Source organism: Zalophus californianus, chromosome 4, assembly GCF_009762305.2.
Source record: "Zalophus californianus isolate mZalCal1 chromosome 4, mZalCal1.pri.v2, whole genome shotgun sequence".
NCBI classification, from domain to species: Eukaryota; Metazoa; Chordata; class Mammalia; order Carnivora; family Otariidae; genus Zalophus; species Zalophus californianus.
Genome location: NC_045598.1, coordinates 105698539 through 105724559, shown reverse-complemented (window position 1 = coordinate 105724559; position 26021 = coordinate 105698539). Strand labels below are relative to the sequence as shown.

Sequence of the window (26021 nt, the reverse complement as noted above, 5' to 3'; positions counted from 1 at the left end):
ATCCCAAGGTCCTGGGATCGAGCCCCACATCGAGCCCCACATCGGGCTCCCTGCTCGGCAGGAGGCCTGCTTCTCCCTCTCCCACTCCCCCAGCTTGTGTTCCCTCTCTCGCTCTCTGTCAAATAAATAAATAAAATCTTTATTAAAAAAATGAATAAAGACAGGAACGAACTACCAGTGTCACATTTTAAACATACTTGCTAATGTTTATTTGGTTCAACTATAAAAGGAATGCTATACATTCCACAATTTAATACAAGGCTGGAAATTCCTTCATTCTTCAGAGAATGAAATGAGGTCAGTAAAAACCCCAGGACGTTTAATTTCAAAAAGGGCCCTCCCTCCTCAAGAATTAAGAGGCCTTCACAATCATAAAAATGTTTATATGATATCCTCTTTTCCACAAGAAGCCACTCTACCAAGCTCAAATTAAGTGTGGCCCAATTTGGATAATTCTAAAGACATAAATGAATACTATAAATTCTTCAATAAAGGAAACTTCCAGCAGTAGACCTCTCGTTCAAAGCATGGGTTTTAGAGTCAGACAGACTTGGGTTTGAGTACCACTTGTGCCATTTAACAGATGAGACATTGATAAATTATTCAATCTCACTAAACCTCAGTTTCCTAATCCATAAAATGGTGCTAACAATACCTATAGCTAACAGAATGAGAACTAAAATGAGATCAAGCTCTATAACATGGTAACCACTCAGTAAATGATAGCTATTCGTGTGATAGTACTTGTATCAGCTGCGCAAGCAGGTCAGTAGCATGTTGGCCTCCTGATGACACAAATCCTCTCTATCACCAATCTCCCTTGTCTTTCTTCTGTCTTTGTAATATAATCTAGCTGGAATTCATTTGAAAAAAAAATGACTGAGCTCTCAACCTACGCCGACCCACCAAAGAAAGGGAATCCCCTTCATAAGACCACTGCATCAGAGAACCACCTAGTCCTACACCACACAAAAGTAACTACTGCCCAATGGGTCCTACTCATCTATGTTCTTCCACAAAGAAAGGGAACGACTTAAACACACTATCAAAACATTTTCAGCAGATATGTGATTAAACAAATAGAGCAAAATGTTAATTATAAAATCTAGGCAGTAGGTATGCAGGTATTCACTGGGCATTTCCTTCAACTTTTCTGTATGTTTGAAATTTTTCATAATAAAATGTAAGGAAAAAAAAGGCTAGTAAAAAAAACCAACAATCCACAAGTAAGACCAAAATTTTGTTTCTTTAGGTAACTAGATGATACCTAAAACTTACTTTGTGTTTTCAGCATTATAAAAATATACCTAATAATTTTAATAAAATTCTCATTTTTTACATAAAAACAAAATCTGGCCCATTCAGAGGCCTTTAGCTAGCTAACAGCAGTGGTTTTAGACAAGACTTTTGTTCAACTAAAGTTAGCCAGCTGGGGAAATGGTAAAGCTAATATAAACACTCTGAAAAGCAGGGGGGGAAAAAGCTCTAAATTGTCAGGATCTGTATACTGTGAAGGAAGCTGTATATACTGCAACTAAATATGGATGGAAATATGACAGAGCCAATCACTAAATGTACCACAGCAAGGAGCCATTCTGTGTGGTAAGCAGAATACTATCTTGACCCCCTGTGACATGCAAGAAAGCAATTAAAGGGCAATTAGTCCCTCAGAGGCAGCCTGTAAAAAAACAGACAATAAATTCCTATAACTGCAAGCAATATGATATAAATTTCAATTATGTCAATTAAAACAAAGTGGCTACATGTCCACAAGAATGGTTAAAATAAAAAAGAGGACAAAACCAAGTTTTGCCAAAGATGTAGAAGAACTGGAATTCTCATACATTGCTGATGGGAGCATAAAGCAAGAACAATCTGGCAATTTCTTATAAAATTAAACACATATTTACCTAATAATGCCATTCCTAAGTATTTATCCAAGAGAAATGAAAACATACCCACACAAACAATTGCTGTTGAATGTTCACTGAAGCTTTATTCATAATAGTCCAAAGCTAAAAACAGCCCAGTATTTTTCAAAAGGTGAACAGATTAAAAGAAAAAAAAATTGTGGCATAGTCATACAAGGGACTATTACTCAGCAGTAAAAAGGACCAAAGTACCGATATCAACAACAACATGGATGAATCTCAAAACCACAATGAGCAAAAGAAGTGAGACAGAAAAGGGTCTGATTGATTTGATTCCATCTATTTGAAGTACCAGAGTAGGTAAAACTATTCTACAGTGGTAAAAATCAGATCAGTGGCTGTCTGGGGCGGGAGGGGTAAATACCGAATGCAAAAGAACACAAAAGAAGCTTTCAGAAATGATGGAAGTGTTCTATATCTTGATTGGGGTGGTGGTTAAATGGGTCTAAACCTCTGTCAAAACTCAAACTCTGCACTTAAGCTGTGTGCATCAGACCATATGTAAATTAAACCTCAATAAAGTTGACTGGCTCAGTAGGTGGGGCATGTGACTCTTGATCTCAGGGTTGTGAGTTCAAGCCCCACGTTGGATAGAGATACTTTAAAATCTTTAAAAAAAAAAAACTTTAAGCATGCGATTCTTGATCTCAAGATCATGAGTTCAAGCCCCACACTGGGTGTAGAGATTACTTAAAAATTAAATCTTAAAAAAATAAAAAATATTATACAATATCCTCATTTATAAGTGTGAAATAGTAGTCCATCATCAGAGTGAAACATAATCCCTATTCTACTTTTAGATTACTCTGAATAAAGACATCCAAGTACATCAAGCAAATGGACCATATAATTCTTTTTCCGGTTTTTTATTTTTAGGATTTTATTTATTTGAGAGAGAGCACGAGCGAGCATGGGATGGAGCACAGTGGGAGGGAGAGGAAGAGGGAGAGAGAATTTCTAGCAGACTCTGCACTGAACACAAGCCCGATGAAGAGCTCAATTTCATGACCCTGAGATCACAACCTGAGCCAAAACCAAGAGTCAGATGCTTAACTGACTGAGCTACCCAGGCACCCCTGGACCAATTATTCTTTAAAAATATCTATAAGGCTATATGCAACATAACATGGAAAAGTCCTTATATTATGTTAAATGCAAAATACTGTCTATTGTGATGAGCACGTAAAATATTTTCACCCAAGAAAAGGCACAATGTGTAAAATATGAAAATAGTTGAGTTAGGGTGACTAGAACTATGAGCAGTTTTTAAAAATTTTACATACCTGTTATTTCTTCAATTACACAAAGCTTTTTAAACAACCTCCCTACTTTCTCCACAATAGATCTTCTTAGAAATTGGGTGAAGACTCACAAGTTGGAGAAAAACAGACCCCTGACACATCAGAAGAGGGACCCTTCCTTTGACTTTTCACCGGTTCGTTGCCCAGTTAGTGGGTACACAGCAATACTAGACACTAGACTATAAAAACAAATAACTACTCTATTGAAATTTGAAGATCTGTCCTTGCTAATTTTGCAATTGAGGCATCTGATCGGCTCCCTTTCATCTAACTCCACCTCCTTGCCATCTTACTTTAGGCAAACAATCAAGTCAGGGAATATTTTTATTGACTAACTGTCTTAGCAATCAGGCTGTACTTTGCCCTTAAACTCTTGAGATAAGAGATTCAAACATGTGTAAGCCAAGTATAGCCAAAAGTGAAGCTTGGAGCTTGGATGCATCTACACCAAATTACTACTCTGGACCACTAAATAAAGAAATTTTTTGGATTTTGTTTCAGAAATAATAACATTTTGCATCTTACATTTTAAACACCTAATTCATTGATAGGAAAAGAGAAGTATAACTAGAGAATGTGAATGGCCATAGATTTCTAAAATGTTTGAGCTTCTTCCAATAAATAGCAAATCTTGTCAACAATTTAAAAAGTGCAAAATTATTATCTCAATACTTTTTATTTATTTATTTTTTAAAGATTTTATTTATTTATTTGACAGAGAGAGACACAGCGAGAGAGGGAACACAAGCAGGGGGAGTGGGAGAGGGAGAAGCAGGCTTCCTGCCGATCAGGGAGTCCGATGTGGGGCTCGATCCCACGACCCTGGGATCATGACCTGAGCCGAAGGCAGACGCTTAACGACTGAGCCACCCTGTTCTTATATTTTCAATTAAAACGGCATTACTGAAAAATTTATCCGAAGGAAAACATCAAAATAGGAGCTCCGAGAGAGCAAGAACTTTACCTTTGCATGTAGACCACTCTCAATTATATGTTGAAAGAAAAAATGAAATAATCCTAAACAAAGAAAAAGATTGTTTCCAAATTTTTTATAAAAAGTTAACAATAGAGGGATGAATAGTTAAAATTATAGCACAAATTAACTATAAAGCAATCATTTAAAATTATAGAGATGAAGAAAATATCTAGAAATATGTTTGAGCCAATATTATGTTAAAAAGTGGATTATAGGGGCACCTGGGTGGCTCAGACGGTTAAGTGTCTGCCTTAGGCTTAGGTCATGATCCCAGGGTCCTTGGATAGAGCCCCACATCAGGATCCCTGCTCAGCAGGGAGTCTGCTTCTCCCTCTCCCTCTGCCACTCCCCCTGCTTGTGCTCTCTAGCTCTCTCTCTGTCAAATAATCTCGGGGTCCTGGGATCAAGCCCCGCATCGGGCTCCCTGCTCGGCGGGGAGCCTGCTTCTCCCGCTCCCACTCCCCCTGCTTGTGTTCCCTCTCTTGCTGTCTCTCTCTCTGTCAAATAAATAAAATCTTTAAAAAAATAATAATAATAATAATCTTTTTTTTTAAAAAGTGGATTATAAAATGCAACTTCTAAAAGGTAACATAGGAGAAAATCTAGGATATGGCAGAGATTTTAGATACAACAAAAACATGATCTATGAAAGAAAAAGTTGCTAGGCTGAACTTCATTAAAATTAGAAACTTTTGCTCTGTGAAAGATACCGTTAAGAGAATGAAAAACAAGCCACAGCCTGGGGGAATAATATACGGAAAATGCATATCTCATATCCAAAATACAGAATGAACTCTTAAAACTCAACAATAAAAAAACAAGCCCAATTACAAACTGGACAAAAGATATGAACAGACACCTCACCAAAGAAGACTTACAGATGGCAAATAAGAATATGAAAAGTGGGGCACCTGGGTGGCTCAGTGGGTTAAGCATCTGCCTTCAGCTCAGGTCATGTTCCCAGGGTCCTGGGATCAAGCCCCACATCAGGCTCCCTGCTCAATGGAGAGCCTGCTTCTCCCTCTCCCTCTGCTGTTCCCCCTGCTTGTGCTCTTGCTCTCTCTGTCAAATAAATAAATAAAATCTAGGGAAAAAAAAGAATATGAAAATTCACTCAACATCATTCATCATTAGAGAACTGCAAATCAAAACAAGATACTACACAACTATTTGAATAGCTAAAATCCAAAAAAACAAATGACACCAAATGCTGGTGAGGATGTGGAACAAGAGCAACTCATTCATTGTTGGTGGGAATGCAAAACGGTATGGCCACTTTGGAATACAGACTGATAGTTTCTTAAAAAGCCAAACGTAGTCTCAACCATAAGATCCAGCAATCACACTACTAGGTATTCACCCAGTTGGCGTGAAAGCTTATATTTACACAAAAACCCACACACAAGTGTTTACACCGGCTTTATTCATAATTGCCAAAACCTGAAAGCAACCAAGATATGCTTTGTAAGTGAATGGACAAACAAAACTGTGGTACATCCCGTCAATGGAATATTATTCAGCTATAAAAAGAAATGAGCTATCAAGTCACAGAAGACATAGTGTAGGGGGAGAGACCTTAGATGCATATTGCTAAGGGAAAGATAATCTGAAAAGGCTATATACTGTATGATTCCGATTATACGACATTCTAGAAAATGCAAAGGTCAGTGTGTTGCCAGGGGCGTGGAGGAAGGGGAAGGATGAATAAGTGAAGCACAGGGGATTTTTAGGGCAGTGAAACTATTTTGTATGACACTGTAACAGCACAAACACGACATAACGCATTTGTCAAAACTTATGGAACTTTACAACACAAAGAGTAAACCTTAATGTATGCAAATTAAAAAAAAAAATCAGCTAGTAGGTTGGGAGAATCCCAGACTGCGACAAGAGAATCTAACTGTATTTCAAAAGTATTTCAAACAATCTCCCTAAAGGGGGTAGGGGGAAAAGGTACAGACCTAAGTAACTGAAATGAATTCTGTAAGATAAAGGCAAAAGGGACTGCACGTAAGTACTATACTCTAGTCGATAAAATTGCTTCCCCAGAGTACAAGTTAACAATTGCTATATATGTATACTGGAACTGAACAATTAAGTAAATGAATGGTGAACATGGGGAGCCAAATTTCTCACTGTTGAAGTGGAAATGTACAGATCTGCAAGGGAGGGTGACAAAAAAACCCATATGGTAATGGAGTAAAACTACAGTAAGAACTCATTTAATTTAATATAGATAAAGATAGTTACATATAGAAATATTTATAGACATGTGTATATACAGGGGTTAATATACACACATATATTCTTTTGCTGTCAGCTGAGAGGACCTGAAAGAAGTAGCTAGTAGCTACCACCACATCTAGTGCCCAGATCTTGCTTTCTGATACCATTCCCCCATAAAAAGAACTAGGACCCTTTGGAGAAATGGTTGATTCTAGGTTTGAAATACACAAGATGAGCCCGGAGCCTTTTGTAGTGCCAGAAAGTAAAGAAGTACTCAAATACAAAACAAAATAACCCAAACATTAATGGGGGGAGGGGGTATGGCAAAAGGCACAGGGGCCAATTGAAAGACCTACCCATGGTCAAAGCTGGAACAACTGGAGCAATAACATAAAGCAGTACTGGATTATGGGTTGTATCCATGAGCCCATAATGATATAAATGACTGAATATATTAATACATGGGGGAGAAGAGGCATCCTTCTCCTATGCAGAACAATTCTAAATTATACAGATACTACACTCTAGAGGAGGGGAGCGTAACTCCCTGCTCCTTAAGTGTAGGCTGCATACAGTGTGACTCCACTACTATCCAAAAAGTATAGTAGGGGAGAGGGGCTGCGGAGAATAACTTTACAGTGTAGAAACCTGACAAACATGATTTCAGCCAGATGCTCAACATCACAAATCATAATGACAGTATGTACTCTTCATATGAACTAATGAAAATGGTACTTTACCTCTATAATATTCCTCCCCCCAAAACAAAACCCCAGTCGAATTGTGGAAAAAAAAAAATCAGACAAATTCCAATAGTCAGGCATCCTATAATACACCTGACCAATACTCAAAATTCAACATCATCAATACTCAAGGTCATCAAAAACACAGAAAGACTGAGAAATTGTCACAGCCAAAATGAGCTTAAAAAGACATGACAACTAAATGTAATGTGGTATCCTGGATGGGATCCTGGAACAGAAAGACATTAGGACTAGACACTAAAGAAATGTGAACAAACTATGGGCTTAAGTTAGTAATAACATATCAATACTGGTTCATTAATTTAAACAAATGGACCATACTCATGTAAGATGTTCATAAAAGGAAAAACTATATGGCGGAGGTGGGAGAAGGATTTATCAGAACTGTTTGATTTTTTTTGTAAATCAAAGTGTTCTGGAAAATAAAGTATTAACTTTAAAAGTTATATTACAAATTATATATAACAGTATGATTTCAACTTCATATAAGATGCCTAAATAAAAGACAGCCAAAATACCAAAAGTAGTTTTGTTAGGATAAGATGGGGGATTATTTTTCTTTTCCTTAGTCTCCAAATTTTCTCTAACATATGACAATACTTTATAATTTAAAGAATGAATTTTATACCACTACACACCTAGAATGACCAAAATCTAGACCACTGACAACACCAAATGATGGCAAGGATATGGATTAACAGAAAGGCTGTTCATTGCTGGTGGGGATGCCCAATGGTACCACCACCTTCGAAAACAGTTTGGCAGCTTCTTACAAACTAACATACTCTTACCACCTGAATTAGCAATTGTCCTCCTTGGTATTACCCAAGGGAGTTGAAAACTTGTCTACACAAAAACCCGCACACAGATGTTTATAGAGGCTTTATTCATAATTACCAAAAACTGAAAACAACCTTCATGTCCTTCAGTAGAGGAATGGATAAACATACATACAGCTAATTTCCTAAGGGCAAGGACTACATGTTATTCAGCTTTCTACCTCCAGTGTCTAATCCCATGTTCATCAGATAGTAAGCACTCATTAAAATTTTTCCCTGAGGGGCACCTGGGTGGCTCAGTCCCTTAAGCATCTGCTTTCAGCTCAGGTCATGATCCCAGGATCCTGGGATAAGAGTCCCACATCGGGCTCCCTGCTCAGTGGGGAGCCTGCTTCTCCCTCTCCCCCTGCTGCTCCCCCCCGCTTGTACTATCTCTCTCTGTCAATAAATAAAATCTTTAAAAAAAATTTTTTCCCTGAATGAAAAAATTATTAAGACTAGCACGAAAAACATTCAATAATGGTTTTCCTTCAGGCACTTCTGTAATTCCACTCCTTATTTTTAACTTTTATACTGGTTTCACTGTTTAGGGAGAAGTACTAAAAACATTATGCAAGCTCTACATTTTTCAAACTTTAGTATTAGTGATTATTTTGCTTTCTATTATGGGAGGTAGTAGAAATAATGCTTAAGAGTAAAATATGGCATTCAATTACGTAAGCAATTTCAAAGTGAGGCTATGTTTTCTTTTACTCAAATGTATTGAAAATAAAAGTAACTAATTGTTGTTATTTATTTTTAAATATAAACACTGACTCCAAGGATAGCAAAATGAGGTAAGAAGGGGTAAGAAATAAACATGTTAACATTTAAAAAGTGAGTCTTTATTTCATGTGAATTCTGGGAATAATCTATTGTAATTACACTGTTTCATCTCATGAAAACAAAATGCACCACACTTAGTATGAAAAAATGTAAGCACAATGGGTTTCCTCACATGACAGAGGCTAAAGAATTACCAGTAAGGTCTTAAAGAAAGTTCTGATACTAAAACTATATACAGCATTGACTTATTTTGTTTTGATAGGATTGTTTATTTTTCCATTTTTGTCTTTAAACATTTGATCAGCATGTAGTAACGCGTGGTTCTATTTAAACGTAAGGCTGGATGTGAAAACTGGGTTACTTCTCTACACTGTGGGATAATGAATGTTAGATAGGGGTAAGAAAGTTGCTAGCAGCCTACAGTTTCCTGGTTTCCTTAGCCTGACATAGCTTCCTATGTACACTACTATTGCTGAGAACCCCTCCCTCAGTTATTGACCAGTAAACAAACATAATCAGTTTTAAATCATTTCCCAACATCAATTCAAAGAGTTTGAGATCTGCTATAATTTTGAACCATTGCCCTACATGGCCAATTTAAATGCAACCCCCAAATGTTTTTAATTTGGTATACTGATCACAGTGAAAGTTAATTAAAAAATAATATCTACCAGCTTTATCAACTTTAGTTTGCAAGTGATACAAATTACCAAAAAAGGAATCTTAATTTTTTTAAAGTTCTATTTCACTACTATTCCTGGATTACTACATAATGTGATTAAGAGCATGACTCCTCCTGTGATCTGGTAAGTTTGTTCTAGGACAACAGCCTACACCCTGAATCCTAATAGCTATTTCCTAAATATTCAATTACTCTCAAGAGGTACTATACACGAGTGTATAGAAGAAGTGTAGAGGGGCGCCTAGGTGGCTCAGTTGGTTAAGTGCCTTCCTTCGGCTCAGGTCATGATCCCAGGGTCCTGGGATCTGCCCCGTATCAGGCTCCTTGCTCAGGGGGAGCCTGCTTCTCCCTCTCCCTGCCACTCCCCCTGCTTGTGCTCTCTGTCAAATGGATGAATAAAATCTTTAAAAAAAGAAAAGAAAAGAAAGAAGTGTAGATCTATCAGCTCAAAATACCTTCATCTATGACAGATAGCCTTTAAAAATCCGTAACAACAACAAAAATTAGTAACAACAGATATACTTTTGAAGGGATAGTCCTTTAGCAGTCAAATACCACCCTTTAATCCAACTTAAATATGGGCAATTTCTCTTGGAAGCTGAGGAACACAGACTACAGTTTCTGTAAATTGTGGTCTATTTCAACACATTGAACAAGAAGAAAGGTACAGTAAGACCTTTTCTGAATCAGCAGGATAACTGGGTAGGGCAGGGAAATCTAAAATAATCTACCAGCACATAACTCATAAAAGTGTCACATTTCCTTAGATTCAAAATACCAGCCAGAGAACAAAACTCACTGCTGTGTCCAAGTAAAGATAGGTAGAGGTTACATAGCTTGAGAAAATAGATCCAAAAAGTAGTTTTTAACCCTACCAAAATCAAAATGACAATAATATTGGGTAAAAAAAATTAAGTAACCCATGGTGCATTCAGTAGACAAACGACACACTTTACAAGTTACAAACTTTATAGGTGATTAAACTGATCAGCAAAAGAAGTGGAAGAAGTTTCCAAAACTTTCACATTTTCCAAGATCACCAAAAATTAATTTAATCAATCTCCCAATTTTTAAAACATACTAAATAAACATAACTAAAACTAGATAGACATATAAATATAAAAGTACTGCACTATTTGGGGGGGGGGGAAGACAACTTCCTGGTTAATCTCCTTGAATAGTTCTCTAAGAGTAATCAGCTGCTTGAACACAGCTGGGAGAATATCCATGCAAGCAGCTGACTCTCTGCAGACACACTGTACTTTTCCAAAGAGAAGTAAGCTAATTACTTGTGTTCCAAGTCCATAGAATACATAGATCTGTCATTCTAGTTTTGCTCTGAGGTCTGACACAAGAATCTACACTTTTAGATAGCTTAAGCAAAAACAAATCATTTTTTAAAAGATGTTTTCACAACTTAAGTTCATGGAAGGAAGTACCCAAAAGGATACTCAAATACAGTTCCTTACTCTGCAACTTTAATACCTTGCAGATAGGTGTATTTCCTCAACTGTTATGAAAACCTTACTTGGTTAGCAGGGAGCATGCTAAGTAATAAACAAGAGACTACATACATACCACCTAGCATTTGACTAAAACCATATCACACAATTTAATCCTGAAGTACCCCTCACATTACTGAGAGAAAGCAAAAATTTACTTTGTGGGCATCACCAATTCTTATTTAAGGATCTTTGTATGGATTTTCAATCTGAAGGTAGACGGCAGGTAAAAACCTTAGTACTAGGGGTGCCTGGGTGGCTCAATCGTTAAGCATCTGCCTTCAGCTCAGGTCATGATCCCAGGGTCCTGGGATCGAGCCCCACATCAGGCTCCCTGCTCCGCGGGAGACTGCTTCTCCCTCTCCCACTCCCCCTGCTTGTGTTCCCTCTCTCGCTGTCTCTCCCTCTCTGTCAAATAAATAAAATCTTTTTAAAAATAAATAAATAAATAAATAAATAAAAATAAACCTTAGTACTCTATTGTCTGTCTTCAGTCCCCTCAACTCCCAACAATATGCTGCATGCAGAAACAAAAGATTTAAATTAAAGGAGGCATCTTCAAATCAGAGGAGCAGACTAGGAATTCTTAGAACAGCTAAAAGAGAACCTCGTAGGGCAGAGCACAGTGGGCCTGCAGCATATAAGGATCAAACTTATCAACTGTGAACACAACAGTAAGTACACTCATTTAAAACTTAAAGAGAAGTGGGGTGCCTGGGTGGCTCAGTGGGGTAAGCATCCGACTCTTGATTTCAGCTCCAGTCATGATCTCAGGGTTGTCAGATCCTCATGAAGCCCTGCATGGAATCCTGCACCCAGCATGGAGTCTGCTTGAAGATTCTCTCCCTCTGTCCCTCTCACCCTGCCTCTCTCTTTTCTCTCTCTCTCTCCCAAATACATAAATAAATTTTAAAAAAAATAAAAACTTAAAAAGAGAAGTGGATATTCGACAAGCTGGACTAGATTGTGAGGTAAAACATATACAAATTAAAGGCAACCAGCTCCTTCACCAGCTGTTCCTAGCTCTGGGTGTTAGAGCTTAGTTGTTCTTAGTTCCCTTCTTTATATAGTACAAGACAGCCCAAGAGACTAGATGCTCTGAAATTCTTCTAATTCTAATAGTGATTTTCCTCTTCGGCCTTGGAAGTTATTCAACTTCTTTGGGTAAATAATTAAATAAAAACTAAATTCACAGGGAGTCCTAGGTATTAATGCACATATAATTATTTTCTGACCTCAAAAACAGAACAGAATCCAAACTTTGTAGCACTGCATTCAAAGCCCTTTTTGATCTAACTTCAAGCACAACTGTCTACAAATAGCAACTTTAGATTCCTTATTATCCCAAGAACTTTTCATATCCTCCTCCCTTTGGTCACAGTTTCCTCCGCCTATAAAATCCTTCCCCCTTCTCTGACTACTGAAATTACACTTGTCCTTCAATCAGTTTAAAAGCCTTCTGTGACCAATCATCTCAACCATATTCACTCATTCCTTTAAACTTCATTGTGTTTTTCCTTTATCTCCATTAATTCATTTGCTTTACACACAGTAAAATGTACACTTGCCCACTGCAGTGTTAAGCTTCTCAAGGGCAGAGATGCGGGGACTCTGTGACTCATACAAGCCTAACAGTAATTTACACATAGTTTGTGCTTAATTGCAAAACCAGATGGGGTGATACTAGTGGGCCAACACCAGAAAAGTGATACCCTAAATCACTGTTTTTCAAACAGTGGATCATAACCTAATTTTCATGAAATTAATGTGGCTCACCATCAGCATTCAAACAAAACAAAATCTCTGAAATACTGAACAGACTAAAAAATGCCAAGGAGCACAGTAACACTAAATATAGTTTTGTGAAACTTGCTTCAGGTGGGGTTTTTTTTGTATTTATATTGGTTCTAATATAAAACATATCTCTTACAGAGACATGAAAGTTTTTAAAAAATATTTTTAAACTGCCTAAATATTTTTGCGGCGCCTGGCTGGCTCAGTCGGTAGAGCATATGACCCTTAACCTCAGGGTCGTGAGTGCAAGCCCCACATGGGGCATGGAGCCTACTTAAAAAAAAAAAAAAAAAACCCTAGGGGCGCCTGGGTGGCTCAAATGGTTAGGTGACTGCCTTCGGCTCAGGTCATGATCCCAGGGTCCTGGGATGGAGCCTCACATCTGGCTCCTGGCTCAGCAGGGAGCCTGCTTCTCCCTCTTCCTCTCCCCCTGCTCATGCTCTCTCTCTCTGTCTCAAATGAATAAATAAAATCTTAAAAAAATTTAGGGTTTTTTGGTGGGGTTTTTTTGCCCCAAAAAAGGGCAACGAATAGCCATTTTGGCTCCCTGTCACCCATCCAATTTAACAATCAGAGAGGGTAAAAATCCTAAATTTTTTTTTCCATGTGTGGGGCTGGAATTGTACCACCCATATTTGGCTTTTATAAAACTGCTTGAGTAAAGCACAGAAATCATCTGTATAGCTGACAGTCAAAAAGAATGATTCTAACTGGCTCTAATCTAAACCAGAATATCCACTGTGTTAGTAATGCCATCATCTAACGAATAAACTCACCACAGATCATGCTCCCAAGGCACAGGGCAGTGATCATAAATTTTAAGGGTCTCCTTGTCAATTGAGTCTCTTTGCTTATCATAAGAATTACTCCCAATGGGACTTATCTTAAAAAATAATTATCCTTGAGACCATGGTAACAAACCCTCACCTGAAACAAACTAGTCAGTGGGGGCTGAAGAGAAGCCTTCTTCCCAATAATTTATATGACCTAGACACATCTTTATGTTACTAACAACAGATCTTTTCCTGGTAACAGCAATGTTATGGAAGTGATTTCCGAGAGAAAGATAAATGCTGTTTTCAAATTTAGTTTTATTTGTTTGCTACCTCAACTACCTAGGGAATTAAAAGTATTTCCTGTAGCTGCAATTATGATTATGTCAGGCTCTCTTCACTGATAACCAATAAAGATATCAACAAACAAGGGCAACGAAGAGCCACTTTGGCTCCCTGTCACCCATCCAATTTAACAATCAGAGAGACAGGGTAAATAATGATATAAGACAGTTACATTTCACAATGGAACCAAAGCTCAACTGCTATCCAAGTTTATAGGGATGCGACTGAATTTTAAGAATTTTAAGTGACTGCCCAGTCAAGAATAGTTGACTATTAATAGTCAAAATAGCTAAGAAAACAAAAGAAATGGAAAATATATTGGATTTAGAATCCAAAGACCTGGGTTTAAATCTGGTTAACATTCGTTAGTGCAACACCCAGTTTCCTCTCTTATGAAAAAGGGGCAAATAATACTCATACATTCACTCAGCAAATATTTATTGAGTAATACTTTCTATGTGCCATTAGACGTTTGGCTAGGGAAACAACATAGATGTATGTAGTCCCTATCCTCAAGGAATTTATATTTCCCCTATCTCACAAGGCTGTTGTGAAGTTCAAATGTAAAAATACTATGCAAATTGTAACACACGACATAAAGTGCAAAGTGAGGGGCGCCTGGGTGGCTTAATTGGTTTAAAGTCTGACTCTTTTTTAATTTTGTTTATTTGAGATAGTGACAGAGAACACAAGTGGGGAAGAGAGGGAGAAGCAGGCTCCCCACTGAGCAGGGAGCCCATGTGGGACTCGATCCCAGGACCCTGAGATCACGACCTGAGCCGAAGGCAGACGCTTGACTGAGCCACCCAGGCACCTGACTATCCAACTCTTGATGTTGAATATCTGACTCTTGATTTCCACTCAGGTCATGATCTCAGGGTTGTGAGATCAAGCCCCGCATCTGCACTCAGAGAGTCAGCTTAAGGTTCTCTCTCTCCCTCTGCCCCTGCCCCTTCCACCCCGTGCCCACTCTCTCACTCACTCTCTCTGTCTCTAAAATAAATAAATCTTGGGGCGCCTGGGTGGCCCAGTTGTTAAGCATCTGCCTTTGGCTCAGGTCATGATCCCAGGGTCCTGGGATCAAGCCCCACATCGGGCTCCCTGCTCCGCGGGAAGCCTGCTTCTCCCTCTCCCACTCCCCCTGCTTGTATTCCCTCTCTCGCTGTGTCTCTCTCTGTCAAATAATTAAATAAAAACTTTAAAAAATAAAATAAAATAAAATAAATAAATCTTGGGGCACCTGGGTGGCTCAGTCAGTTGAGCGTCTGCCTTTGGCTCAGGTCATGATCCCAGGGTCCTAGGATCAAGCCCCAAGTCGGGCTCTCTGCTCAGCAGGAGTCTGCTTCTCCCTCTCCCTGCTACTCCCCCTGCTTGTGCTCTCTCTCTCTGTCAAATAAATAAAATCTGAAAAAAAAAGAAAAAAAAAAACCTTTAAAAAAATCTTTAATTAAAAAAAGTACAAAGTGATATAATGATTTTATTAACTTGTTCTACCTCTTTGCCACTTATCTTTATTACAACATTTAGAAAGATTCAATAAAGGGGCGTCTGGGTGGCTCAGTCGTTAAGCGTCTGCCTTCGGCTCAGGTCATGATCCCAGGGTCCTGGGATCGAGCCCCGCATCGGGCTCCCTGCTCAGCGGGAAGTCTGCTTCTCCCTCTCACACTCCCCCTGCTTGTGTTCCCTCTCTCGCTGTGTTTCTGTCAAATAAATAAATAAAATCTTTAAAAAAAAAAAAAAAGAAAGAAAGATTCAATAAAGTCTAGATGAGCAGATATAATAGTCCACTATCTTACTGAATTGATTTTCTAAGGGCTGGAGTTCAGGAGTCTACCAATCACTATTTGTTAGTATAGTCTTAACTCATGACTCTCAACATAACCACGAAGATAAAATGAACGGAGAATTCAAGGCCTAGAACCTGCAGTGTAGCTCCAGGTATGGGCTGGGTATGTGGGTTGCAAAGGGAGTAAAAAATAAAGACTTCTAGGCCCCATGCAAGACCTACTGAATCACAGATAACCCTTAAAGGGTGAGTCCAAGAATCTACACTTTTGACAAACACACCCAGTGGTTTTTATGCTCACTAAAGCTTAAGAATCACTACCATAAAATTTTCTTTGATCAATAACCATGATTTCAAACACCATTTCTAAAATCTACTTGTGGAAAATCTGGGCCAAATAGAATTCATCTACAATTGAGAAAGAAAGTAGCTCCTGAGAAGGTACCTAGCAGTCAACATTAAATGACTCACACTTAACTCGTAAAAATACTTCCTGTGGCACCAACCTCTTTATTCCAAACTTTCACATTAAATGAAGCTAAAAAAAAAAAAAAGAATGCTCATGAGATATTCCTAAGTTATTATATTAAAATGAATTCCCAATAAACAAATTTATATATATATGTGTGTGTGTGTGTATATATGTATATATATATAGAGAGAGAGCTTTAATTTTTCTTATGGTTTAACTTTAACAAGGGAATCACTGCTCAGCCTTTTGGCTAAGATCAAGTGTAAGTTTAACAAGGGAAAGTTGATGGGTATATTACCTTGAAGCTATGAAAAGGGAAAGCATATACTCTACCCAGGACAAATATATCATGATTTTAAATGCTTGCAAGCCAATCTTGGGGGTCCATGCTTATTAAAGACCACACTACCCAAATACCAAAGAGATAAACTAGTCAATAGATAAGCCCTTAAAAATAAAGATGGTACCACAACTATAACCCTAAGGGCAGCTCTCAAGAAATCAATCAAGAGCCCTTAGAAATATTTTAACCTTTAAGAAAATTAACCTGAAGTCAAATGTTACTTCACATACTATATAATTAGTGCAAAGACATATGTATTTTGGTTCCACTTATGAAAGCATCCCTCCAGGTATATACACATCAAAGGGAAACATTCAATATACGTTACACTGGGTAAAATTACAAGGTGGAGATGAACACTGCTGGTACAAAACTTCCCATCTGCAGTAAAATTTAGAGCCCAGAGGGCTTGTTCATATCCTACTACCAAGCCCTGCAATGTGACTCTTTCCAAACCAGTTAGAATCTAGTCAATTCTGAAGGGAGAAAGGACAAACTGAACCACCCTGAATTTAGTTTAATGACTGTTCTAAGATTCAATGAGGACAGGGCCTTTATAAGGCAGACTTTAAAAGAAATACAAATAAATCAATGCTCTTACTTTTGTCCAAGACTTTAATCCCTTAAATCTCAGGTTACTCGGTTCTTTTCACAACTCAGTTATCCAAATGACTACAATATATGAAAACTGGAATAATTTGTATATAACACGAAAGCATCTAAAATAGGGACAAGTCTTAGTTAAAAAGCAATCATCAAGGTCCAGACATCCACCTATGACTTCATGCAAACTATGTCTACACAATAATAATCTACCTATGCCTAACCCTGATCCCACTTGGCACTTCAATAACATGCAAAACTTTCCTGGGACAACAGAGAGGTTAACTTAAGGAACTTGTGGGAGACAAAGAAAAGCCCTAAGGAGTGCTGCCTAAAGAATGCTTTAGAAAAATTAGCATCAACCTAACCAAAATCAAAACAAGTAACAGACACAGATATCCCTCAAGAATCATGTCTGTTTGGTCGCTGATTTCCTCCTCTCACTTGAAAACCTAAGGAGAAGATGCAGACTTTGGAAGGAAAGAGACTGTATAGCTGAAGTCTCAGAGAATCTGCCAACTTGCTTCACTCTGTGTTGCAACTATCACCATTTCCCAATAATAGCAAAGAAGCTTCAGAGAATTTGGAAATCAAAATACAGCTGGAAGGTGAGAAACCATTGCCACGAAGAAGTCTCATCACCACAACCTTCCAGAGTAAGGTTCTCTAAGCAAAGAGCATTCTTTTGTCCTGCCCACTTTGTCTTTTTTAAGACAGTCTCTACTCACCACCAAGTATGCGCCAAAGTTCAATGTTTTCTCTCTAGATGGAGGAATGGGCCTAGACTGGAATATGGACCTGAGGCAAGTCCCTCCATCTGCCCTAGGGAATCATCTAAAGTCTCCCTTACAGTACCTAATTTATGTCTAGACTCTGTTACAAAATCATAATAAAGGCAAGAAGCTACCAACTATGCTAGTTGATATATATACATATATATTTGAAATAGTTGATCATATTAGTTGTGGTCATCCACAGGATTATTTTTGGTTTACTTCCTTTAGCTCTTATAAAAAGTAAAGTACTTAGAACTTTATGATAAATTTACAATTTTAAATAAATACTTCAATTTTAAATTTAAAAATAAACAGCTGGATCCAAAGTTAACTTCCAAAGGGAAAGGAAAACGACAATTCCGAGAGCTTCTATCAGAAGGAAACATCAGCCACAGATTTTGAGTTATCTAGAAAGAAAAGAATTAGATGCCCAAGTATGAAGCAAAATTTTGGTCACTACTGCATTCTACATCTGAATGCCCTGGCCCCCAAAGATTAAGAATGTATTACCAGAGAATAAGAAAAGAGCACATAGAACATTAACAGAAAAAGCACAAATGGAAGGTTTAATAGCTCCAAACAGTTACTTTGGTGAGCTACTCTTTCTTCCGGTGGAAGGTAAGAGGAAACAGAATGAGTGAATTCCAGAGTAAGAGTGTCAAGGATAAGGGCAGGGGGCATAAGGTAAATAAAAAGGGAGGGACTCCTCTATAGGCCAGACCTCAAGATACTAATCTCTTTGAAACCTTGAGCAAACCTACTGTTTTACTAGAGGAGAAACGGAAGGTTGTGGAAATCATAACTAAAATAACATTTATAAAAAATGAGAGAGACTTCATGAGGGCAAATCCAAGCACTGAGAGAGAGGGCAAAAGTGTGAAAAAATAAGGGTTCAGTAAAAAAGCAAGAGATACAGGATTGAAGACTGCTGGGTAGAATGGAGGTGAGGTAATGAGAGCATATGCCACCTACCAGTCAACCAGCAATCACTATATAAATTTTAATACAAAGTACAAAGCCACCAAGGTAAAACCTGGATGAGAGTGGTGGAGGAGGTCTGCAGAGAAACTGCAAGACAAGGCAGCATCCTGCTAGAGCTTTAAAGGATGCAGTGGGGAAGTAAGGAGGAAGGAGTATGAAGGGGGGAGGGGCTGCAGTAGGAGCCTAAAAAGAGAAGGGAAAGCAGTCTGGAGGAGATCAAGAATAGGATAAAGTTGAGCATGGGATCACAAGAGGATAGAGTAAGACAGAGAATGGAAAGGGCATGCCCCGTGAAAGTAAGGAGGTCAAAGACCCAAAAGAGGGGTATAGTTTGGGGCAGGGGGGAGCAGGAGAGCTCCACCATAATCCTGACTAAAAAGAAGTAGGAGTATGGTGTAGAAGTGAAGACCAGAATAGGGATGCTCTCAGAGGGATGTGAAGATGGGAGACACCAGATTCAAAATCCTGGTGCAATACGGGACAACAGTGTAAAGAAAGTACAGTGTCCAAGACACCCTCCCCCACCACCAAAACAAAACAAAAACAAAGGCATGCAAGCAAGGATCAGAGAAGAAGGTACACTCTTGGGAGAGAGAATCCAAAAGGGAAGGGAGGAAAGGGACACAAGGCAGGATAGAAAAATGCAGGGGATGCTTAACCGCAGGAGAGGGTAACTAAGGAAATCAAAAGGAGTGCAGTGGAGGGATGATTATTCCCGGAGGAAAAGTGGGAGCCGATCACAGGTCCTGCCTACTTGGTCTAGAGGACAGAGGGACGGTCCTTGGGGGTTGACGGCAGTGGTGGAGAACAAGAAACTACGATGCTAAAGATGAGAACTTGGGTAGGACGCGATAGGGGCCGGGTCAGAAAAAGAGATGCTGTCAGCGAGGGCAGAAGTCCAGCAAGGGGCAGAAAGCGGCATGCCCGGGGGTAAAGCAAAAGGGCAGAAAAGAAGGCAGAAGAACGGGGGCAGGGGTAAAAACAGCCGGGCGCAGGGACGTAGACCGGTTACCGGGAGGGAGGTGCGGGTCGCGAAAACCCTGGGCGCGGGGAGGTGAAAGGGTCAACCCCAAGGAGGTGCGGGGCCTGAGGGGAACGGAGTCCCGGGGCCCGGTTCAGGGGCTGGAGGGGGGGGAGGGGGGACGGTGCGGCCTGAGGGCGACAGGGGTAGAGGGAGATGCGGGGACGGCCGGAGGGGGCGGGGCAGGGTGGGGCGGCGGGCAGCCCAGATACTCACACCTCCAGGATGCGGTCCCCCTTGCGCACCCCGGCCCGGTCGGCCGCCCCCCCGGGCAGCACGGCGCTCACATGCTGCAGCGGCGCGTACAGCTCCCCGTTGATGCTCCGCAGTTGCCCGCCCTCGCTCACTTGGCCCCGCACGTTGAAGCCGTAACCGGACTCGGACTTGACGATGCGCACGACCCGCGGGCCGCCGCCTCCCCCGCCGCCGTTCCCGGCGCAGTGGAGCCCGGACCCCCCACCGCCGCCGCCACCTCCGTTTCTGTGAGGAGCTGAGGGGTGAATCCCTTCGCCGTCCTCGTCCGCCATCTTGCAAGCGAGCGAGCCGTACCCCCGCCCCCCTACGCCTCCACTCCCTCCTCGCGCGCGCTCGCCCTGCTTAACAGCCGCAAGACCCCCGGCGCGCGCGCCCGCTCCGCCGCCCGCGGGACCGGAGTCGGCCACAGAGCTGCTCGAGAGGGTAAAGGGGAGGCCGGGGGCGGGGGGAAAACGGACGGTTGGGCCCCGTGGAGCCTCCTGGGAGTTGTAGTTTCTGGAGGGTGGGGGCGGAGGAGAGGGCAGAGCCCCGGCCGGAGCGGAGGTTATGTGACGCAGTTGGGGAACAAAGCCTGCCGGGAGTTGTAGTTTGAGCCGCTAACCCAGCGCCGAGTGCGGCGGACTGATTTAGCTGTTGACGTGGGGCAAGTTTTTTCTTTCATTTCATAACTCATTTGGTAGCCTCTAAAGCAATAATATTAGGATAAGTTGACGTTTGTGACCTTAAATTATAACAACTCATTTGTTCAGTACCTTCTGTGTTCACATACATTATTTTATTCCGTGGCCCCAGCAACCTTGTGAGCTGACTGGATCATGAATTCGTTTCTCTATTTCACTTATTTGGAAACCCAACCGTAGAGAGGCCAAAGTCATCCACCTATTAGGTAACAGGAACTGAGGCCCGGTTATTTTTTCGCAACTTTCACGTATTGCAACTACATAAAAACTATGCTCCAAATATACAAAAAGCGTATGCAGAGAAAATTATGGTCTCAGCGATTTAGAACTGGATACTAGAGGGGCCAAGTAAGAATTTAAATCTGGCAATGATTTTGAAGTTACCTTTATTTCTAATTTATTTTGTTTCCCCCAACAGCACGGTAGAATTCTTTGCCAGTGGCAGCAGTTGATGTTTTTCAGCTACCTACCCAAATGCACACTCACAGATAGTGTGCAGAATGCCTAGCAAAGGCAAGAAAGAAGAGCAAGAGCAAAAATAATGAAAATAGCTTACTTGAGCACTTAGTACTCTTATTTTACCCTACTGACTGGCTAGTAAGTTTGTCTGTTACTGTTTTGTGGATGCTGACAAAAAGACACAATTCCTGGATCGGAGACAAAGGACTATTACAACACAGGAAGCAACGTGAGCTTCAGCATTTTTGTTGTCAATCCCTCTTCCCCCAAGTCTTATGGGGATGACAAGGGCTCACATGAATGCTGTGCACTTACTTGGTGGATTTACACCACAGCTGAGGGAACACTGAGTTTGGGAAACCTGCCATTTTATAGGAAGCAGTGAGCAAACCAGTTCTCTGTCCTAGAGGGAGACATTACTTCATTCCTTAAAGTTGCTCACTATAAACACAACCTTGAGAATTGACCCTGGTCAAGAGCAGTCAGCGTCTTGCATTTTTGGCATACCCAGGAAGATGGGTAGAAGCATGACAGACCCATGAGGGACTGTTTCTCTCAACATTACCATGTGCCAAACACTATTCTAAGCCCTTTACATCTATAATTTTATTTAATCTTCACAATCCTATAATGTGCCCTACTTTATAGGTGAATAAACAGGCATAGAGAAGCCACACAGCTAGTAAACAGTCCAGGAGGAGCCACAGGGATTCATAGTTTAAAAAAGAGAGTAAAAGTGGGGCCCCTGGGTGGTTCAGTCGGTTGAGTGTCTGACTCTGGATTTCAGCTGGGGTCATGATCTCGAGGTCTTTCAGTTGAGCCTCAGGTTGGGCTCCACGCTCAGTGCAGAGTCCTCTTCAGATTCTCTCTCCCTCTTTCTGCCCCCCACCCCACACTTTCTCTCTCCACTAAATAAATAAAATCTAAAAAAAAAAAAAAAAAAGACAGTAAAAGTTACCTTGCAGAGAGAGGTCTGATGACTTATAAAAGCAACCAGTGTGGCGCCTGGGTGGCTCGGTCGTTAAGCGTCTGCCTTCAGCTCAGGTCATGATCCCAGGGTCCTGGGATCGAGCCCCTAGTCAGGCTCCCTGCTCAGCGGGAAGCCTGCTTCTCCCTCTCCCACTCCCCCTGCTTGTGTTCCCTCTCTTGTTGTTTCTCTCTCTGTCAAATAATCTTTTTTTTTTAAGATTTTATTTATTTATTTGAGAGAGAGAGAATGAGAAATAGCACGAGAGGGAAGAGGGTCAGAGGGAGAAGCAGACTCCCTGCTGAGCAGGGAGCCCGATGTGGGACTCGATCCCGGGACTCCAGGATCATGACCTGAGCCAAAGGCAGTCGCTTAACCAACTGATCCACCCAGGCGCTCTCTGTCAAATAAATAATCTTTTAAAAAAATAAATAAAATAAAAGCAACAAGCAACCCCCTGAAAGAATTTGGGAACCATGTATAGGTTTCCAGCAATTGCTCAGCATGTGGGGGAGGAGAGTAGTAGAATAATTAAGACATCTCACAAAATGTGGGATGAGGATCCAGTTATTATATTAGAACATAAAAGTTAGTATGACCTTATTTTATAACCAACCTAATGAAGAAGGGTGTCAACTAACTGCACAAATAGGGAAAATAATACAAGTTGAAATAATAAGAATTTTGCTGTACAATCATTTGGTTTGAACTGAGCTCTTAATGGGCAGGAATTTATCCACTAAGGACATCAAAGAAAGGAAAAAGGGAACTTCCACTGAAAGAGCTATTTTTTTCATTTGTTTATTTGACAAAAAGTGTACTGAATGCCTGCTCTGTTCTAGACTCTGCAGTGGTGGCTAGGGATACAAAGATAAATAAGATGTTATCTACAAACTCCATGAAGGGCAGTATGGCATGGTGAAACTCACAAATGCACATACTCCTTGGTCTGGCAGCTCCACTTCTAGGAATCCATTCTACTGGCACACTTGTACATGTGTGAAGTGACATTTTTGTGAAGATAGTCATTGCAGTATTACCTGTATTTACAAAAGACTGGAAATAACCTAATGTCATTGATGAACTTAGCATACAACCACAATGGAAAACTGAAAATAAAGAATAAGGAAGTTCTTTACGTGCTGAAATGAAATGATCTCCTGGATACAGTACATAAGTGAAAACAAGGTACAGCACAGTCTGTAGAACATGATAACATTTTTGTATAAAAGGGGAACCATAGATATGTTTGTTTGTTTTTTTAAGATTTTTATTTATTTATTTGACAGAGACACAGCGAGAGAGGGAACACAAGCAGAGGGAACAGGAGAGGGAGAAGCAAGCTTCCCGCTGAGCAGGGAGCCCAATGAGGGGCTCGATCCCAGGACCCTGGGAGCATGACCTGAGCGGAAGGCAGACGCCTAACGACTGAGCCACCCAGACGCCCCTATAGATATGTTTTTATTTCTAGAAGTATTTATATCCCTAGAAGTATTCACAAGAAACTGATAATATTGATTCCCTCTGGGGAGGGGGACTGGACCACTGGAGTGGGGACAGCGGTTGAAGGGAGACTTTTCCTTATATAGCTTTTTGTAACTTCTGAATTTTTAGACAGATGAATGTGTTACGTATTCAAAAAATAAATACATAAAATATGTAGAAAGGATCAGACTGGAAGAAAAGGTGATCAGAGAATCAAAATAAACTAAAATAACATACCGTTACTGCTCTCGAGAACTCACAATCTAGAAAGAGCAAAAGAAGAAATTACCCCACAGGCTTTGAGTCTCTGGAGTAATGAGAGTTGTGATAAAGGCCTGCAGAGGCTGGCAAGAGTGCCCATAGGAGGGGGCCTTGAAAACGGAACAGCTGAGCTGAGTAATCATGGATGAGAAGGGCCGGCAAGGCAGAGAAGGATGGTGTGGTCAGCTATTTCTGACCAGAGGGAACAGTGCATTCAAACCCAAAGACTTGAAAGAAGATGGTGTAGTGTGAGAACTGACTGTAGTTCAGTAGGACTGGAGCAGAGGGGACAGAGGGGGTGGGCAAGAATCACATTCCCAAATATTTAGGGGCCTCTGAATGCTTTTAAGCAAAGCGGACATACCATTAAATTCGTGCTTGAGAAAGTTCATCCTGCAGGAAGTGTGGAGAACAAATTGAGCCAGGAGGATCCGCTGAGAACTAGGTGCCCTGATTCCCGCAAGAATTGACGAGAGGGAGGCTTGGGCGGTGGTGACTGGAGGGCCGCACCCGGCAGAGAGGACTTGGCACCACTTGGAGCTCAGGTGTGAGGGCAGGGCAGAAAAGAATGGCCTAAGCCCAGACTTGGTGGTGTGATTTCCCAAGACCAGGCAGAAGAGGAAGAGGCTCGCAGGGAGGGCAATGAGTTTAGTTCTGGGTACGAGGAAGATTTGAGGGGTCTGGGGGAGATCCAGGAGGGAGGGATGAGTCATTGGTTGGATGCATGAGTCCAGCGCTGGGGAAGGAGTCTGGTGCAAGCATGGATTGGTGAGCGTGGGCTCCGGGTGGTGGGTGGTGGGTGGTGGTGGGTGGTGGTAGAGGAGCGCACCAGGCAGAGCAGATAACAAGGTGATTAGGGTGCCAAGGCCAGAACCTGGGGAGTGCCTCCCTCCAGCTGTTCAAGAGACTTCAAGAGAGACCTGGTAAGGATTGAGAAAGAGGACTCTGAGAGAGCGGTGTGGCCTTGGAGAGAGTGGGGTCTTGGAACTCACTTAAGCTGCCTTTGGAAATGGGACCCAGAAAGCTTGCAGAGCACTTCTCACCCAAGAGCTTACAAAGTCCTCACAACGTAAATAGAAGCATCCACAGTAAACTAGGCTTAGAGGCCCCAATCATACCGCTAGTGTAGAGCAGAACTGAACCATGAACCCAAATTTTCTGACACAACGGCCAGGACTCTCTTCACTACCCAGCTTCCTTTTGGTTAAAGAGAGAAAAAGGTTCTGGGGCTCCTGGGCGGCTAAATCGATTAAGCCTTGCTTTATTATACCAAAACTCTTGCTTTTGGCTCAGGTCGTGATCTTAAGGTCATGGGATGGAGCCCTGCCTGGGGCTCTGTGCTCAGCCTGAGTTTGGTTAAGACTCTCCCTCTCACTCTGCCCCCCCACCGCCCCCCAAGCCCCCACCCCCCCAACCCCCCCAAGCTCTCTCTCAAATAAATAAATAACTCTTAAAAAAAAAAAAGGAGGGGCACCTGGGTGGCTCAATGGGTTAAGCGTCTGACTTTGGCTCAGGTCTTGATCCTGGAGTTGCTCCCTGCTCAGCAGGGAATCTGCTTCTCCCTTTGCCCCTCCTTCCTGCTCTTTTGCTCTCTCTCAAATGAATAAGTAAAATCTTTAAAAAGGAAGGAAAGAAGGAAGGAGAAAGAGAAAGGAAGAAGAGAAAGAAAGAAAGAAAGAAAGAGAGAGAAAGAAAGAAAAAGAAAAGAAAGAAAGAAAGAGAAAGAAAAAGAGAAAGAAAGAAAGAAAGAAAAAGAAAAAAGAGAGAAAGAAAGAAAAGAAAGAAAAGAAAAAATGAAAGAAAAGAAAGAAAAGAAAGAAAGGAAAGAAGGAAAGAAGGAAAGAAAGACGGGTGCCTGGGTGGCTCAGTCGTTGGGTGTCTGCCTTCAGCTCAGGTCATGATTCCAGGGTCCTGGGATCGAGTCCCACGCCGGGCTCCCTGCTCAGCAGAGAGCCTGCCTCTCCCTCTCCCTCTGCTGCTCCCCCTGCTTGTTCTCCCTGTCTCTCTCTCTCAAATAAATAAAATATTTTTTAA

General features: G+C 41.0%; 1 protein-coding gene across 2 annotated transcripts in view; it reads right to left on the bottom strand.

Moving 5' to 3' along the window:
• The window catches only part of SNX27 (sorting nexin 27), a 69188-nt gene extending 48314 nt beyond the window's left edge, over nt 1-20874 (bottom strand). The window contains exon 1 of one of the 2 annotated variants that reach the window (XM_027607598.1): nt 20097-20874. In XM_027607598.1, coding sequence (XP_027463399.1) covers nt 20097-20407 — 311 coding nt within the window. In that variant the 5' untranslated portion in view covers nt 20408-20874. The remainder of the gene's footprint in view (nt 1-20096) is intronic. The other variant, XM_027607601.1, reaches the window with a different exon arrangement.
• Between the last annotated feature and the right edge of the window lie 5147 nt (nt 20875-26021).